The 15,934-nt window shown below is 48.3% G+C and overlaps 1 protein-coding gene across 6 annotated transcripts in view; it reads right to left on the bottom strand.

Annotated features, from left to right (window-relative positions):
* DDC (dopa decarboxylase) overlaps nt 1–15,934 on the bottom strand; it is a 90,324-nt gene that overhangs the window by 68,758 nt on the left and 5,632 nt on the right. For 4 of the 6 annotated variants that reach the window (XM_014828363.3, XM_044778212.2, XM_014828361.3 and 1 more), the window contains exons 2-3: nt 5,526–5,754; nt 2,101–2,214 (exon numbers count right to left, since the gene is read on the bottom strand). In XM_014828363.3, the coding sequence (XP_014683849.1) occupies nt 2,101–2,214; nt 5,526–5,726 (315 nt within the window). In that variant the 5' untranslated portion in view covers nt 5,727–5,754. The remainder of the gene's footprint in view (nt 1–2,100; nt 2,215–5,525; nt 5,755–15,934) is intronic. The other 2 variants (XM_070498945.1, XM_070498914.1) reach the window with 1 other exon arrangement.

Here is a 15,934-nt window from a genome sequence, read left to right as displayed (position 1 = left end):
CGTGATATGCTCTCTGTGTACAAAGCTCTACTGGTTCCCACATCTCTGCTGGTGACCTTGTGTCCTCCACCCACAGACTTGGATCCCTGGGGATGTCACCCTCTTCCCCTTACCCTTTTTCACTCCAATTCTCTGGGGCCTGGTGCCAGAGCAAGGAGCTAGTTCTTGCAGAATTTTGGGAGCAGCAACAGAGTTTAATCTCCCACTGAACCCCCGGTTAAAACTGCCCAATCTCAGGCGCTATTCAAATGCCTGAAACAAGTTTCACACTTATGCCCCTTGACCAAGAGTCAAGGGAGAATGGTTGGGAAGGAAGGCATAGCCCACAGTAACAACCTTACTCTACCGTGCTGCGCCACACTGGCACTGTGCGCTGGCTCATTTAGCCACCTGTTTATTTACAGAAGGATCTAGAAAGGCTCACTGGAGGACCCTCCTCCATAGTCACAAGTCAGTGGAATGAGACTATCCTGAGTCGAGGAGGTGGGCTCTGGGCCGCCTGAACCCTCTGGGAGCCCTCGGCAGCTCACAGACCTTGCCTTCTAGGCTCTCGAGATGGCACTCTGCATACTCTCCCCTCTCACTGCACACTGAGAGGGGGAGGTAGGTTGGCCGTGGGTCCCACCTGAAGATGGATTGAGCCGCCACCTCCCTGGGGGGCTCATTGTTGTGCTCAGGGGTGCTCTCTGCCTCCACGTGCACACCAGCTAATGCTGCTCTTCTGGTAAGAACAAGCAGCACTTTCTCCTGCTAATCAGCCCCACCCAGAGGGGCCTACCATCCCAGCTAAGGCCAGCTCCAGGCATAGGGACCTGTACTCGCTATTAGGAGCCCAGGTCTCAGCCAGTACAGCCTAGAGACAGCAAGGCAGCTCTCCAAAGCCCCAGAGATATCAGACAGTGCTCAGAAAGAGCAGACACAATAGGATGGATGCCAAGTCACCCTGAAGGGACAGGATGGCTCTGGACTGGCAGAGTGAAATGAAATCTGCTGTAGTATCTAATGAAAGAAAATGTCCTTTAGCGGGGAGGGATGTACTCGGAGACAAAGGGAGGTCACTGAAGCCACACTGGCCATGCCCATCTGTCTCCCAGTGGAGAGGGAGGCCTTGGGGCACCTGACAGAGGAGCAGCTAAGGCGTCTGCAGCAGGGAACCAGGAAGGACTCCTCCAACCCTCCCCCTTGGGGCTGCTAAGCAAGAGCGAGGAGGAGGGATGGTGCAGGGGACAGTGCTCAGCTCCGCTGGGTCCTGCTGCTCAGCATGGCGCGTTCATGACCCGAAATCGCCTTTACGTGCCCCAGGCCTGTACTCAGCAGGAGTCAACACCCATGAGTCCACTCGGCCCCAAGGCACAAGCAGGTACACACTGTGGGTCAGACCTTGGCATTTGAAGAAGTCCCCACGGTATAGGCAGCCCCGGGTCCCTGCCACAGTCAGCAACAGCTCTGCTTCTGAGCACTCTGTGTTTGGGAAGGCGGGAATCTTTGCTGTAGCCCTGCGATGGGAGCAGAGAGCCACAGGGAAGAGCCAGCCCAGCCTGCCCTTCTGAGCAGGGATCTTTCTAGGCATTTTACCCCAGATAAGGTGGGACTGGGCTAGTGGTGTGGTCACAGGAGCTGGCCCCATTTCCAGAATGCCTGCTCTGCATCACTTGGCATTTCTGCTGGGCTGGGGCCTCTCCCAGGACAGCAGCCCTGGCTGAGAACAGATGGGAAGGGACAAGGGCCGCTGTGTTTCTCAAACTGCAGATTATACAGAAATCCTCAGGGCTGCTTGGTAAAAATGCAGATTCCTGGGCACGGGCTATAGAAATTCTAGGGCCTCGACTGTAATTTTAATTCATACCAAATACTTCTGAAAAAGCACTGCTGTGCAGAATTGGCTTTGGGTTGTGGAAACCTTTCCAGAAAGGTCTCTCTCCCTGTTCCCTGTATTCCAAATTTCTATTCCCTTATGAGGCCTCTCTAGGGCTGAATCCTTCTCCCCTCACATAGGTGGCACTGTCACCTGCTCATATCCTATGAGTACAGATGTCATGTCCCCATGGCAAGACCCCCCAACACTGTCAGGAACCCCCACAGGATCACCCCAACACTCACCCAGGAGAAGCCAATGCAGCCGATGGCCCCGCACAGCATGTCCGCGAGCATGGCTGGATACGAACTGGCTGTGGGGAAGTAGGCAAAGAAGTAGGGGCTGTGCCAATGGGTCACCTGTTGGGGATAGAGTGGTGACTCGAGTGCAAGGCAAGGCAGCCCCAGGAGCGGAGGTGCCTCAGTTGCCACAGCAAATGCAGTCTCTCAAAACAACACTGTGTTTTAAATCCTGGCCAGGTGTGCTTGTCAGTGAAGGAGCTGCACCTGAGGGCCCTATTGCATTAGAAGACTGGTTTTCCTAAATCTGCTCCAAAAACATAAAGTCTGTATTAGAAAAAAGGCCTGATTTACTAGGTTTCTCCAGCTGCTCTTACTGCAGCCTCTTCCTCACTCTCCTATACCATCCATGCCCTCCAGCCAAGCATGGCTCTGTCATCCCCCAGACCCCGTGTCTCTGCTGTCCCCCAGTGCAGCCAGGGTGCCTGAGGCTGAGGCAGCGGTGAGACCACCCCAGGCGTCAGGAGGAGGAGGAGGAGAGGATGATCAAGGACACCTCTGTTCCTGGGGCAGGAGCTCTGCAAGCCCAGCTAGGGTGGGAAGACTAGGAGTGGTCGTGTAGGATGGGCTGGGAACATCTCAGAGTGTTGGAAGAAGATAGAGGAGGAGAGAAAATGAGGGTGGGGCCCAGTTTTGCTTCTTTAATTTGTTCTTGTTGATGACACACCTGTCATGCGAGAACAGAGTAAAGCCCTTAAGACCCCGCCCTTCCCTCCCAGCCCTCTGTGTGATGGTCATTCAGTCTCCAGTCAGAGTTGTAATGCCTTAACCGGTGTGCAGGAGACACCACCCAGCTCCCCGTCTTCCCGCACCTCCGCACTCTTCATCCAGCGCACAGCAACTGCACGCATGCTGGGAGCTCTCCTGACTTCCAGTCTGGCAGCCATTCGGTTTTCTGGGTTACCTTAGGCAACTGATTGCACCTCTCAGAACTCCAACCTCCTCTCACGCTAAACCAAAACATGCACCCAAGTGTTTCTTCCTCCTCTAACCTTCTCCAGAATCCCCAAAGGCTGTAGACACGTTCTCCCAACACTACTCATTTTCAGTCTGGGGAGAAAAGCAAACATTTCTTCCTGGATAACACTAGCTCTCAACTGTCCACTGTCATGACCTGGGGTGAGAGATGCCCAGATCGTGAAGGCAGCCACCCAGGAACCCTCCAAGAACTGAGAGCACTCAGCAGGATTTACGTGGTCGTGGGGACTTAAGCCCCGATCTCACTCAACACAGCCACCCCGCATCTGCAGGGTGAGGGCAGGACAAGAGGACAAAGCTATTCATCCTACGTGAGGGGCGGTGCCAGCAGCAATGGGCGTCTCAGAGGGACAGGGCCGGTGAGGCTGCAGGCCTGTGCAGGGCCAGGGAACCGTCTGGACAGAGGGAGATGCCCAGCCAGTCGGAGCATGCAGGCTCAGGCAGAGAGGCTGGGGGCGAGGCTGTGGGCCGTGAGGAGCAGCAGACTCAGTGGCCAGGGCACAAAATACTGTCAGGAGCCTGGAAAACTTAAATTTTTTTTTTAATCAGAAGAAAACATGAGCTTTCAGGTTAAAGGAAAAAAAAGGTTTTTATAATATTAATATATTCATCTTTATGCCAATGCATTCATAAACCATAATTTTCCGTATTTCTAAGGGGTCCACGGGAGTAATGGTGTGGCCCTGGGCCATCCTCCCCATTCATGAACCTGGAGGCCCTCACTGTGTCTCTTCCCTACCTGCCCTAAGACCTGCGAAAGGACAAGAGCAATTCTTGACTAGGGACACATGTCCCTTTGTCTCACTCTCAGCTACGACTCACACAACACCCTGGACGGATGTTCCTACGCTCTCTCTGCAGATGAGGCCCAGAGAGCTCTTCTACCTTCCCTGCAATCACACAGCTGGCAAGTGGCCGGTTCGACTCCCCCCCAGGGACCCTGCCCCAAAGCCCGTGCGCTTCCTAGCACAGCTCTGCGCAGGGAGTGCCCCGTCTATCCGAGCAGGAATATTTCAAATTCCAGTCTTCTGCAGTCCCCGTGTTCTGGACTGCATGCGTGTGGCCCCCCAAATTCCTATGTTGAAGCCCCAGTCCCCAAAGTGATGGTATTGGAGGTGGGGCCTTTGGGAGATAATTAGGGCCAGGTTAGATGGTGAAGGTAGGGCCTCTGCAGGGAGGAAAGGCCATGTGGGGACACAGGGAGGAGCCGGCCTTCTGCAAGCCAGGATGAGAACCCTCACCAGGAACCGAATCAGTCTGCACCTGGACCTCAGATAGCCAGGCTCAGAACCGTAAGAACTGTTTGTTGTCTAAGCCGCCCTGCCTGTGGTATTTTGTAAGGCTGCCCGAACAGAGTAGGACACACCCTCTTCCTGACATTTAACCACACCTGCCCCTGGAGAGGTTGGATGCTCAGCGGCTTGGTGTATTTGCACAACCTCTAGGCGAGAACTGGAATCCTCCACTTTGCTCAAAGTACAAATGTCAAAGGAAACTCTCCAGGGAGGGTGAAACGGCAGCAGGCCTCTGGTCTTGAGGAACGGATCCTTGAGTTCCCGAGCCCCGCTCCGGGGTCAGTGGCTCTGTGACCGGCTCACAGGTAAGGGGGGCTCAGGGCCTCTGTGTCCCATCTGAAAATGATGGAATGGACTTGAGGATCCGAGATCCTCCTCCCACATTAACACATAGGCTTTTAGGTGAATTCTTTGTCAGGGAAAATCTTGGGGAAACGTAAAGCTGTAGTGAGTTTCCTTTGAATGTGAACTGCCTGCTCCCCTCTGAGAGACTTTGTGGGGTGACAACAGGTCCTGATCCTCTCCCTTCCTGTCTAAGCCCCTCTGGGCACCACAGGCCAAGCTATGACTCACTGGCTTCCCATAAAGAGGCTGCTTCGGCGGTCAGCCTCTGGACAGGAGCAGTACCACGTCGCCCATTCTCAAATAAAATTAATAAAACATTTCTCCCACACGTGGGATTTACTCTCTGCTAAACAGAAGATGGTTAGGAATATGCTTTATTTTGAGCAATTAACATCCTTGAAACCAGCCACCAGTGGTTGGTTTCCTCCAATGGTCAGATATGACTCTCATGCATCAGGGTCTCAGGGCAGGGGACTGATCTGGGGGCTGTGGGGAAAGTGCACTCACTGCCTTTGGCGCCCACACCATATGGGTTGCAGTCCTGGCTCCATCACTTACTAGCAGTGTGACCTTAGGTTGATCACCTCACCTCTCTGGGCCTCAGTTGCCTCAGCCATAAAATAGAAATGATAAAGTTTCTCTCCAAGATGGTTGGAAGGATTAGGTAAAATAATAGATATGAATTGCCTGATGCCCAACAGGTGCTACATTAATGCTAACCCTCCTGTTCCCTGATGTTGGATATAGACTTACCCCTGGCATGATTATCTTCTCGACATCATTAATGATGTCCTCAAATGTGTCTGGCTCCTGGGGGGCGGTGGTGGGGATTAGGGGGCGAAGGTAGCCAGGCTCCACATCGGGGTAGACCTGGCGTCCCTCGATGCCTTCCATGTAGTCAGCCACGTAATCCACCATTTCTTTCCCTCTCCTTCGGAATTCGCTTGCATCCATGGTGACTGGGCTTTCTTGGAGGTGAAAACTACACAGAGAGAGAAAAGAAACCAATTGGCAAACATGAGACCATTTAAAACTGGAGTGAGGCAGTTCTGAGCAAGCTGACTGCTGGGGCCACCTGGGCAGTGACCCAAATACCCTGGCGAACACCAGTTCCCAAGTCAGGAGCACTTTCCTTCCGTGTCTGGACCGGGTGGAAGTGACACTGGATTTGGAGATGGCAGGAAAATGCTTATTATAGTATTTGCCAGCTATTCAACTGAAGACTGCCACATTTCGTTTTTTTCATCGTCTGTGTCAGTAAAATGGACTAGAAACACACATTTATTTTCATAGTCCATCTCAACTTTAATGACAAACATGGGTCCAAGTCCTGCCTTGCCCCTTAGTAGCTGTTGGACAGAGACAAGTGATTTTTAACCCTCAGAGCCTCTCTCTTTATCTGAGGAAAGAGGATAATAACGCTGATCTCTCAGGAAGGTATGAAGGCATTATCACACAACATGCATAAGGCACTCAGCCCAGAGCCTGGGGCAGCATAACCGCCCTCAGCATCAGACACCTGTTAAGCACGACAAGACAGATTTTGTTCAAGACTATTGCAGTAAAGGCGGGAGGCTGGATTTAATTCCCCATACAACAGGGGCAAGTGAGCTTTTATAGCCAACAAGCAGGCTGAGGGAGCCCATGGAAAATTACTAAGAGCAACTTCATTAGTTGTCCAGGGTGGAGGACAAAGAGCTAGATTGGCTGTCAGGGTAAAGCCATCCTCAGTAAACTGGCTTAGCAGGATTCTTGGCTGAAACGGGGCTTGGCACGCCAAGTGGGGAGCTCTCAGGGGGAGGGCTCAGAGGAGCTGACTGCAGTTTGGTCAAGGAGGCAGTCTTCCTCAAAGGGGAATCTGTTAGACGATGCCTTCCCTTTCCTCAGCATTCTCGCCATCGTTCTTTGTTCAGAGTATTCTCTGCTACATGAACAGCATAGCAAGTATCCTATGGAAGTTTCCAGGCTTCTTTAAGGCCAGTTATTAGATCAAACCACCATTTCAATGTTACTGTTTGAAAATACGTTTTTCATCTAATGAATGCACGAGTGACAGCAAGTGGGTATAAGAGAAGCTTCTAGATTACAACAACAGTGAATGCTAAAATAACAGCATGAGAAAAACCAGAGTGATTGCCTGAAGTTCCATTGCACCACAGTATTTCATAAGCTGAGAGCCACGGAAGGTCCTGCTTATCATCCAAAATATCACAACCAGACTTCCCAAATCTGTTAGTGCAAAACCACAAAGCCTTATATGTATAACTTCTGGTTTATAATTCCCTGGGCCTGCAGGCTTCTAAATTAATTTTTCATTTGGAATGACTCTGCTTATGTCAAACACTGCACATAGAGTGAAACTGTTTTTAGCTCAAATTGAAGTATTTCAAATTGACATGATTCAAATTCAAACAAAATTGTATCAAATTGCAGATCTTCTTGCTAGCTTACTGTTTTTACAAAGCAATTACGAGCCTATTTCCCGCATTGATAAAGACTTTTCTATCACGTGATTTCTCACAACTGCCTAGTATGTCACAACTTGAATGTGCTATCCCCACAATGGGCACTGCTACTGTTGAACATTTGGATCATTTCCAACCTTTGCCTGCGTTCGTGGGAAGGGCTGGTATAGCCTAGTGGCCATACTTCAGGATGGAAAGCGAAAGCCTCTGATTCGGGTATTTATTAGCTGTATGACCTGGTATACATTCCCACCGCAGTAAACCTCAACTGAAAACAAAAATCATGACAATAACAGTACTCCCTCAGAGAATTTTCTGTGATGGTTAGATAAGTACCTGGGAACAGCTTAGAACTGTGGCACAAAGTAAGCATTCAATAAATGTTAGTTATTAGCTTTTCTAGAAAACACTCAGATGTACAACCTTATATTTACATTTTTGCACATTTCATTTTCATTAAAAATTTCTAGACGGAAGAGCATTTATCTTATAATTTCTTTAGAATAAATTCTTATGGAGATACATATTTTTAGTATTTTTAAATTATATGGCCAAATTTCTCCCCAGAACTTTTTCTTACCAAAGTGCTCTCCCCTCGGGGGTGCATAAGGATGCTGCTTGTGCCATTCAACCACCCACACTGAGTCTGTGCATCCATTTTGAGCTTTGCCGGGCTGATAGGCATTAATGACTCCGTTTCACTTTGGTTAATGAGGTTCAACAGTTTTCTCATGCTTCTTTGCCACTTGGCTTTCTTCTTTTATGAACTGCTTGTTCACTGCATTCTTTTCCACTATTTTTATCTAATTGCAAAAGCTCCAACGTAGTACGCTCATCCTTATGTCTGTGATGTATTTTGCAGACATTTTCTTTATTTTTATTTGACCTAATTTTGCTTATAATTTTATTCTGACCTATAAGAATTTCCATTTTTAGGTAGTCAAATCACATGATCTCTTCCTTTGTGGTTTGTATCTTGTGAGTGACGGTTAAAAATGCTTTTTAAAGTAAATACTAGAGCAACCTCTATTTGCCCTACTGAGGGGCAGCTCAAACAGAGGAGCTATGCAAAATTAGGAAAGTTGCTTGGGTTGTCGGAGTATCAGCTGCTCACTCCTAATGGGAATGAAAGATTTCGATGGCCAAAATAGGATGCCTCATAAAAAAACAAACAGGAGACAGATATATACCAAGTTGCCACCAAAAGAAATATTCCCAAATTCTAAGATAGGACCTGGCTATTATTTTCAAATCATTCTGTCATTTATTTGCCGATTATTTCCCACAAAGACCTTTCTAGAAGGCCCTTGGTGCAAAGCCAAGAGAATCTTGTGTTCATTTTGGAGCTGTTTGATACTTCATGCCCCCAAGCTGGGCAAATATTAGCTGGAAGATGTAGACAACAATAAAGGCTATGACTGATGCCTTTCCAGGCTCTTAAAACAGCTTCTGTTGACCTAATCTGATCACAGTGTCAGCAGCAGCTGCACACCACAATATTTTACATGCAGCCCCTGTCGTGTGCTGTGTGTGCATGGTGAGCAATCTTTCCCTGGACTTCCGGGTCACTATCTTACTACAGCTGTGACAGACACAGCACAGCTCCAGCCCCACACGCTCTGGAAGGTAAGAACTTGCCTCCCCTACACTTCCTCATACCTCCTGACTGACCTGGGGGCTTATTTGTTTTTGTAATTTATCGTTCTACCAATATCCTTTGCTAAGTGTGGGCTTCTCCAAGCAGAGTCTTCAACTCTTTATTTTTGCTTTCTCAGGACCAGTCACAGACCCTGGACCACAGTAAGCACTGCGAATGTTTGCTGAGTGAAGAATGAGTGAATGAATGGACAAATTTCTGGTCCTCTGAATATTTTATTGCTGAAATATGCTAATTAGACCCTACTGTCTACTATTAAGACAGCCAAAACCACCAGTCCATCAGATATCTGCGACAAAAAAGCCACAGGAAACAATCATGGCCCAGGAACAATGGGCCCCTGCCCCAAAGAATCCTGACCCACTCCCACCAGGGCCTCTCATATCCAGTTCATGCCGAGCCTGTGGCCCTCCAGGCTCAGTACTGACTCAGTTTCCCCAGTCTAGGCCTTGGGATTTCACAGTGAACTCGGGCTTCTCTCTCCTCTGGCTCAAGAAGAGCCCTGGACCATGGGAATCCAACCTCTGCCACCGCCATTTGGCCGGAACCGAATCCAGGCTCTAGAGGATGTCTCACTGGTAGTGGGGGTGGGAGGGGTGGGACTGAGTGCGCATGGGACCTTGGGGCAGAGCCTTTGTGGTGATTACACACCTGAAACTGACAGGGCCAACCAAGTCTGACCGTTTGGGTGTCTGAGTGGGTGCATCCCTCTGGGAGGCTGGGGGCCACAACCAGGTGCTTTGTGTCTGTCCATGGTCCTGCCTATTGGTGCATGCAAGCCACAGTCTTGCTTCAAACCCTGGGAAGCTAAACACTTCATTCAACTTCTCTTGGCTTTCATTTTCTATCTTGATAAAAAGAAAAGTGTTTACATTTTTTCTTACACTGTTCTAAGAAAAATGAACCATAATGCATGATTGAAGAAACATTTCTCCAAGGCCAGCCCGGTGGCATAGTGGTTAAATTCGCAAGCTTTGCTTCGTTGGCCCAGGGCTTGCCAGTTTGGATCCTGGGCACAGACCTACACATTGCTCATCAAGCCATGCTGTGGTGGTGTCCCACATACAAAATAGAGGAAGATTGGCACAGATGACAGATGTTAGCTCAGCAACAATCTTTCTCAAGCAAAAAAGAGGAAGATTAGCAACAGATATTTGCTCAGGGCCAATCTTCCTCACCAAAAAAAAAAAAAAACCCACTTCTCTCTCTGGGACTATGAGGCCTTGGCCCTCTTTCTTCCCTCAAGCATTTAAGTATCAATCTAGGCACAAAACTAATTTGGCTGATTATCTCCTGAATTGACTGGTTTCTTGATGAACGTGGGTACAAAGAACATACATGAAACCAACAGGAAAAATGCTTCGGACCAAGACCAGAAAGAAGTTTCTAACATTGAGAGCTTTCTAACAATAAGGATGACTTTCTGTTAACTCACCTCAAAAAAAAACTCCTCTAAGTTCATTTGTAACTCTTAAGACTGGTTAACAGTGAGATTATTAGGAGCTTTGGGTTATTTAAGCTAGCATTTTTGTAAGTGACCGTGAAGCACATGATAATCAAAACCAGCCCACAGGAGGCCTGTTGGCACAGCACAAAGTATCAGCAGACCCAGGGTCACGGGCCACCTCTTCCAGTCACTGAGTCACTGTGGCCCGTCGTTTAACCTTCCTGAGGCTCCTTCTCAGCCTCTGGAAAACGAGCTTGTGTGAAAATACCTCCCACAGCTGGTGAGGATGCGGTGAGATTGTGTGTAAAGGGCCTGATAGAGAGTAGGTGTTTAGTTAAAACTTGCTTATTAATCATAGGGGGAATGGTGCAAGGGGAGAGAGGGCAAATATGGGAACTCTCTCCTTTCTGCTCAATTTTTCTGTAAACCTAAAACTGCTCTAAAAAATAGCTTCAATTTTTTTAAGTAAAAATAAATTTATTAACTGAAGAAAAGTACCTCAATTTGTGGCTTTAGAGAACGAGCAGCCCTTCCTCTCCTTGTATGAAACATTATTTCACTCATGTTTCTTGGCCATGACTCTCAAGCCCATCTATTTACAAGATGGAAACCCCACTGTTTTGCAAAGGCTGCTTCTTTTCAATTCCTGAGGTTTCGATCGTGCTACTCGATTCGTCAGACTCTTTCATGAGATAATGGTCACAGGACTGGAGCGGGAGTTTAGCGCTCAGCCCTACCTTCACAGGTGAGTGCTCCTCTTGGTTCTGAATCTACATGCTTAACCCCATGCTCCTCCAGAAAGCGGTCTTCAGAAGTCAATCTTACATGAAGATATTACATTAGTAAGGCCCTCAGCACACAAGTTTTAAAAACTGCAGAGAGACAATCTTCATAGATTCACTCGCAGGGTGAAGAAGTCGCCATCACAGCAACATCAATAGAAGGTATTGCTGAGAGGTGGTACCCACAAGGAAGGAGAGAAAGTGGACTCAGTGTTCAGGGTCCTGGGTTTGCATCTTAGCTTCATTCCATGTTAGCTGGGTAACCTCTGGTAACTGGGGAAGGCTAGTTAATATCTTGGAAATTTTATGTCCCACATCTGCCCTAGACTATAGGGACCAGGTGAGCAGCCTGTGCTCCTGGAGCTAGGACACAGGTCATTTGCGCAAAGCCACAACTTCGTCAGGCTTGCCCAGCGCAAGCTGGTGCCATGGACGAGACTTGGCCAGTGCCACAAAGGAAGGGGATACCTCTGCCCTCTAACCTCCCACCAGTGCCTCCCATTGGCAAAAGCCTACCAGGAGCCGGGGGTCCTGGGAGCCTGGGAAACACAACCTATGGAGGTCAGGAGGGGAGAGACAGGATAGAGATTCAAAACGGGCTATCTTACCTTGTTAAACGCTTTATTATGTCTGCGTTATTACTACCCTGACTTGACAGGTGAGCAATCTGAAACCCAGAGATGGTAAGGTCCTTCCCAGGTGCGAAGCTAGTGGTAGCAAAGCCGAGGCAGAACCCCATGGTTCCTGCTAAGCACTATCCTTTATGCCAAAGTGCCTCTACTTGTCATCCCGATAATTAACCCAGGTACCGCATACTATGCACACACACACACACACACGGACACTTGCACACACACAAACACACTGTTTCCACTTCCTTCCACTCATATAGTTACTTCGATGTAAATCGAGGTGTTGTTGGTGAAATAGAGACTCTCTCATTGGTTTAGAAAATGGCCAACATTCGTATATTAACTTACACGTGCCAGGCACTGTGTGGAGCTCTTTGCATGTGTCCTCTAGTTAATCTGCATAATAACCTTGTCGGGATTATTATCATTCCCTTGAACAAACGGAAAGGCTGAGGTGAGAGAGGCCTGGGCCACAGCTCGACTGGCACCCCCTCAGTGCACTGGACTCACACACCCACACAGCACATCCCTAACAGCTTTGGCTGGAGTAGGAATATGGGTTGACAAACCTTGAAAAAAGTGCAACTAAATCCCAAGATTAGAAACTTGAAAAGCCAGTTTCTCTCTGAGCCTCCAGGAATGATTTTCCAAATGCCCCCAGAGGCCATATGGGGCATGGCAGCTTCCAGGGGTGTCTCCCTTGCCTTAGATCATGTTCCTAACAAACGGCTTCGTTGGAGGTATAGGTATGCCCATGGCCAAGCCACTTGACCTCTCCAAGCCTCCATCTTCAAACTGTAAAATGGCTAGAATACTAAGCACCATAGAGAATTCTAAACAGGGTACAAAGTCATTTATATGGTTGGTGTTCCAAGCATGCAAGTTCTCTCTCCCTGCCCCATGCCACATCGGCATCTCAAGGGAGTTTGCTGTCCAGAGGGGAAGTCCCTCAAAGGCCTAAGCAGCCGAGCAGTGGAGTTCTCCTGGGTCAATTTTGGACACCCAGGAGGCTCCCTCCTCTCCTGCCAGCTTGGTCTGGGTTGGAAAGGTTCCCTGAACACTGTACAAAATAGGGCTCTTCAGTACTGCAATCCCACTGGACCACATTCTTCCTCTTAGCCATGGGAAGTTGTAAGAACATGGATTTGGCATCAAAAGGAAAAAAAAGTCAGCAATATTAAACTTGTTGATATTACCGCAATTTACTCCTGACCTCAGACAATTCAGATAGTTGTCATCAGGATATGTGTATTATCTGGTACCCTTTTTATTTTTCCCATATGCCTAATGACAATATGCATAATTATGTTAATACAGCACACATATTTACCCTTATTAACACCTGCTGAGCAGAGATTGCACAGTGTTATTGGGACACTGTTCACATCCCATGTGGCCGTTGGTTGCTATTGTGGACAGCACTACCGAGAGGAAAACATCAGTGGGCTCCTCTATCAGGATGCATGTTGCTCTGTTTTCCTATTGAATTTGTCCCTCAAAGATTTCAACTCCCCAAAGGAACAAGGAGGTGTGATTTTTCAGTTCTTTTTGTGTGTAGCTAAACTTCTTTCCAGAAAAACTAGAATGGTACAACATCACCCACCATCAGGCGTGGTAAGCATGAACACCGCATCTCTGCTAGCTTTTATCACTCATTCACATTGGAAATTCAAATTTTTAAATGTTATCATTTTCATTCATGTTTGCTATCCCAAAAAGTTTATGTAAGAACCACCCAGTAATTACAATTTTAACTTTCTTCTTCTTTCATTTTATCTTAGTGTTATTCCAGAAGAAACTTTTCTTAGATGAAAACCACTCTTCCTCTCCCTTAAATTTTTTTCTCTATTTTCCTCAACTCTTTTTTCCCTTTCTCTTATTCTCTCGAAGTCACGTTCATAGTTCACAAAAGGTAACAACCATCTGCCTTTTCTATAGACTCGAGACTATTAAATTATGTCTGGTTGATTGCTTCTTTTCATGATCAGTGTAACATCCTGTGACTACATCACATATTGATTTATCGTCTATTATAAATATATGACACCTGCCATGTGGGTCTATTTAGAATGCTCCGGCACACTCTTTGGGGAGTTTCCATGTTTTTCACAGATCGGGTCAGCGGTAAATACTGACTCCTCAGATCGTTGTGAACTCTTCACTGCTCCTTGGGCAGGGTTGTTGGCCTGTCACCTGGTGTTGCTAAGAAACCTACATCTGAGGCTCCCCAGGGCCAAATCCTGAGAACACGTTGGCATTTGGTTGCCACATCCTATTGTCAAAGAAACCAAACCAATCAGTATTGCCCAACCTTCTGCTAAGCTCATTGTACACATTATTTCATTCAACACCCTCAACAACCCTGACAGCAAGTATTACTGCCGTTTTACCAAGGCACAGAGGGGCTGGTGCCCCGACCAAAGCCACACAACCAGTAATGGGAGCAGTGGTTCTAGCATCCTGAAGCCAGACTCTTCCCCTGATGCCTGGGGCCAGGGGTCCATGCTTGCCTCTGCTGTCTGCTGCCAGTGCCCTCACGAGGCCTGAGGACTCAGAGCCCAAAGACCCAGAAAGGGGCTCAGGCCAGGGGTGAGGAGACAGCGCCTGTCACCCAGAGTGTGGTTGGGGTCCTGCCTGTTCACTACACACAGGAGAAGGTGCTGCGGGTGAGAGACCTGCGCCCCGACCGGGGCTGATCCCCACGGAAGCAGGCAGAGGCCAAACAAACTCTGCCACCCTCTTGCCTGAGGAGAAGCTCCTCTCCCCACCTCCTCCAAAACCCAACAAATGCGGAGCAGTGATTATAGGCAGGGCACTGGTGTAAGCACTCTCTTCTCTCGTCTTCACAACAGCTCTGCCAAGTAGCAAAATTTTCCCCAGTCTGGAAATGAGGAAATAGGTTCAGGGAAGCGGGTGGCTTGTGAAGCCCACACAGCTCATAAGTGGTTTCACACGTGGGTATGTCGCACCCAGAAGACCAGACCAGTTCCCTTCGGCCTGGGGTCCCCCATGCCTGCTGCTTACAGAGACCCGCCACCCCCATGGAGAATAGAGTGGGATTTTAGCCTTTTCTCTGAGGCCATGGGCCAATCCACTGCCCTCATGTGCCCTGAGCATCCTCTTCTGAAAATGCACCCAGAGAAACTTCAGGACCACTTTTCTAAAATACCTGAAGGAGTCTAATCTTCCTAGAGCCCTCCCCAAAACTTACCACCAGACCCAAATGGAGTTTCCAGGAGTAGGGTAAAACCTTCAGAAAAATCAACATCTTGAAGAACAGAAAGCATATGTAAATAAATCTCCCAGCTATTTCTTTGAATTTGAGGATGTTTAAAGGGGTTTGTTTTATTTTAGGTATTTTAATCAAACTGGCTGTGTGCAGAGGCACACCCACCACCATATGCCCCAAAGAGAGAAAAAAAGAGGCCGTGTTGAATGGCACTATCTTGTCCCTTTCAAAAACATGCACACTCCTCACCTTGCCTGTGTCTTAATTGTTCCAGGATGTCAGCCTCCTTGCCAGGGACCTTGTGGGCTGCCCCCAAGCAGAGTCTGTTTCTCTCCGGCACCCTCAAAAACCCAAAGAGGGCCAGCTTTTATGCTGCAATTGTCACCTTTGCTTTCAATTCTGTTTCGGAGGGGAAATACTGCTGATTTGAGCGAGAAATCAACTGTAAGGAGCTAGCTCTTGGAGCCTTTAAGAGAGAAACAGACTTAAGGGGGAGACCCAGGTCACCTGCTTGAATTGCCCTTGGGAACTGGAGAAACAATCTATGCTGAGCAGGCAGACCCCTCCGCAGTGCTTTCAATCCCCTCTGCCTTTCTGACCTGCAGTTTACTTGCTTATTAATAATATAGATCCCATTATTGACCACCTACTGTGTGTCTGACCCTTTACAAACATCAGACCCGGTTTTCGCAACCATCGTGTGGGAGGATGCTATTAGCTCTCCTGCACAGCTGAGGGCAGGAGCTGGGGCAGGGCATGCTGTATCTGCCATGCAATCTGGGTCGCAGCCTCCTCCTCCATTCCCAGCCCATCTCCCAGCCTCTGTGGGCTCTAGATGCACCAGGAACCTGCCTGGAAAATAATTTCCACTCACTTTGTTATGTTGCTATTATGGCTCAGAGAACAGGAGCTAAGAAGCCATCAGAAGTTTCTGATTCTCTATCGGACTT

Source organism: Equus asinus, chromosome 1 (assembly GCF_041296235.1).
Source record: "Equus asinus isolate D_3611 breed Donkey chromosome 1, EquAss-T2T_v2, whole genome shotgun sequence".
NCBI classification, from domain to species: Eukaryota; Metazoa; Chordata; class Mammalia; order Perissodactyla; family Equidae; genus Equus; species Equus asinus.
The sequence above is the reverse complement of the archived record's forward strand: the minus strand, read 5'-3'. Positions and strand labels throughout refer to the sequence as shown.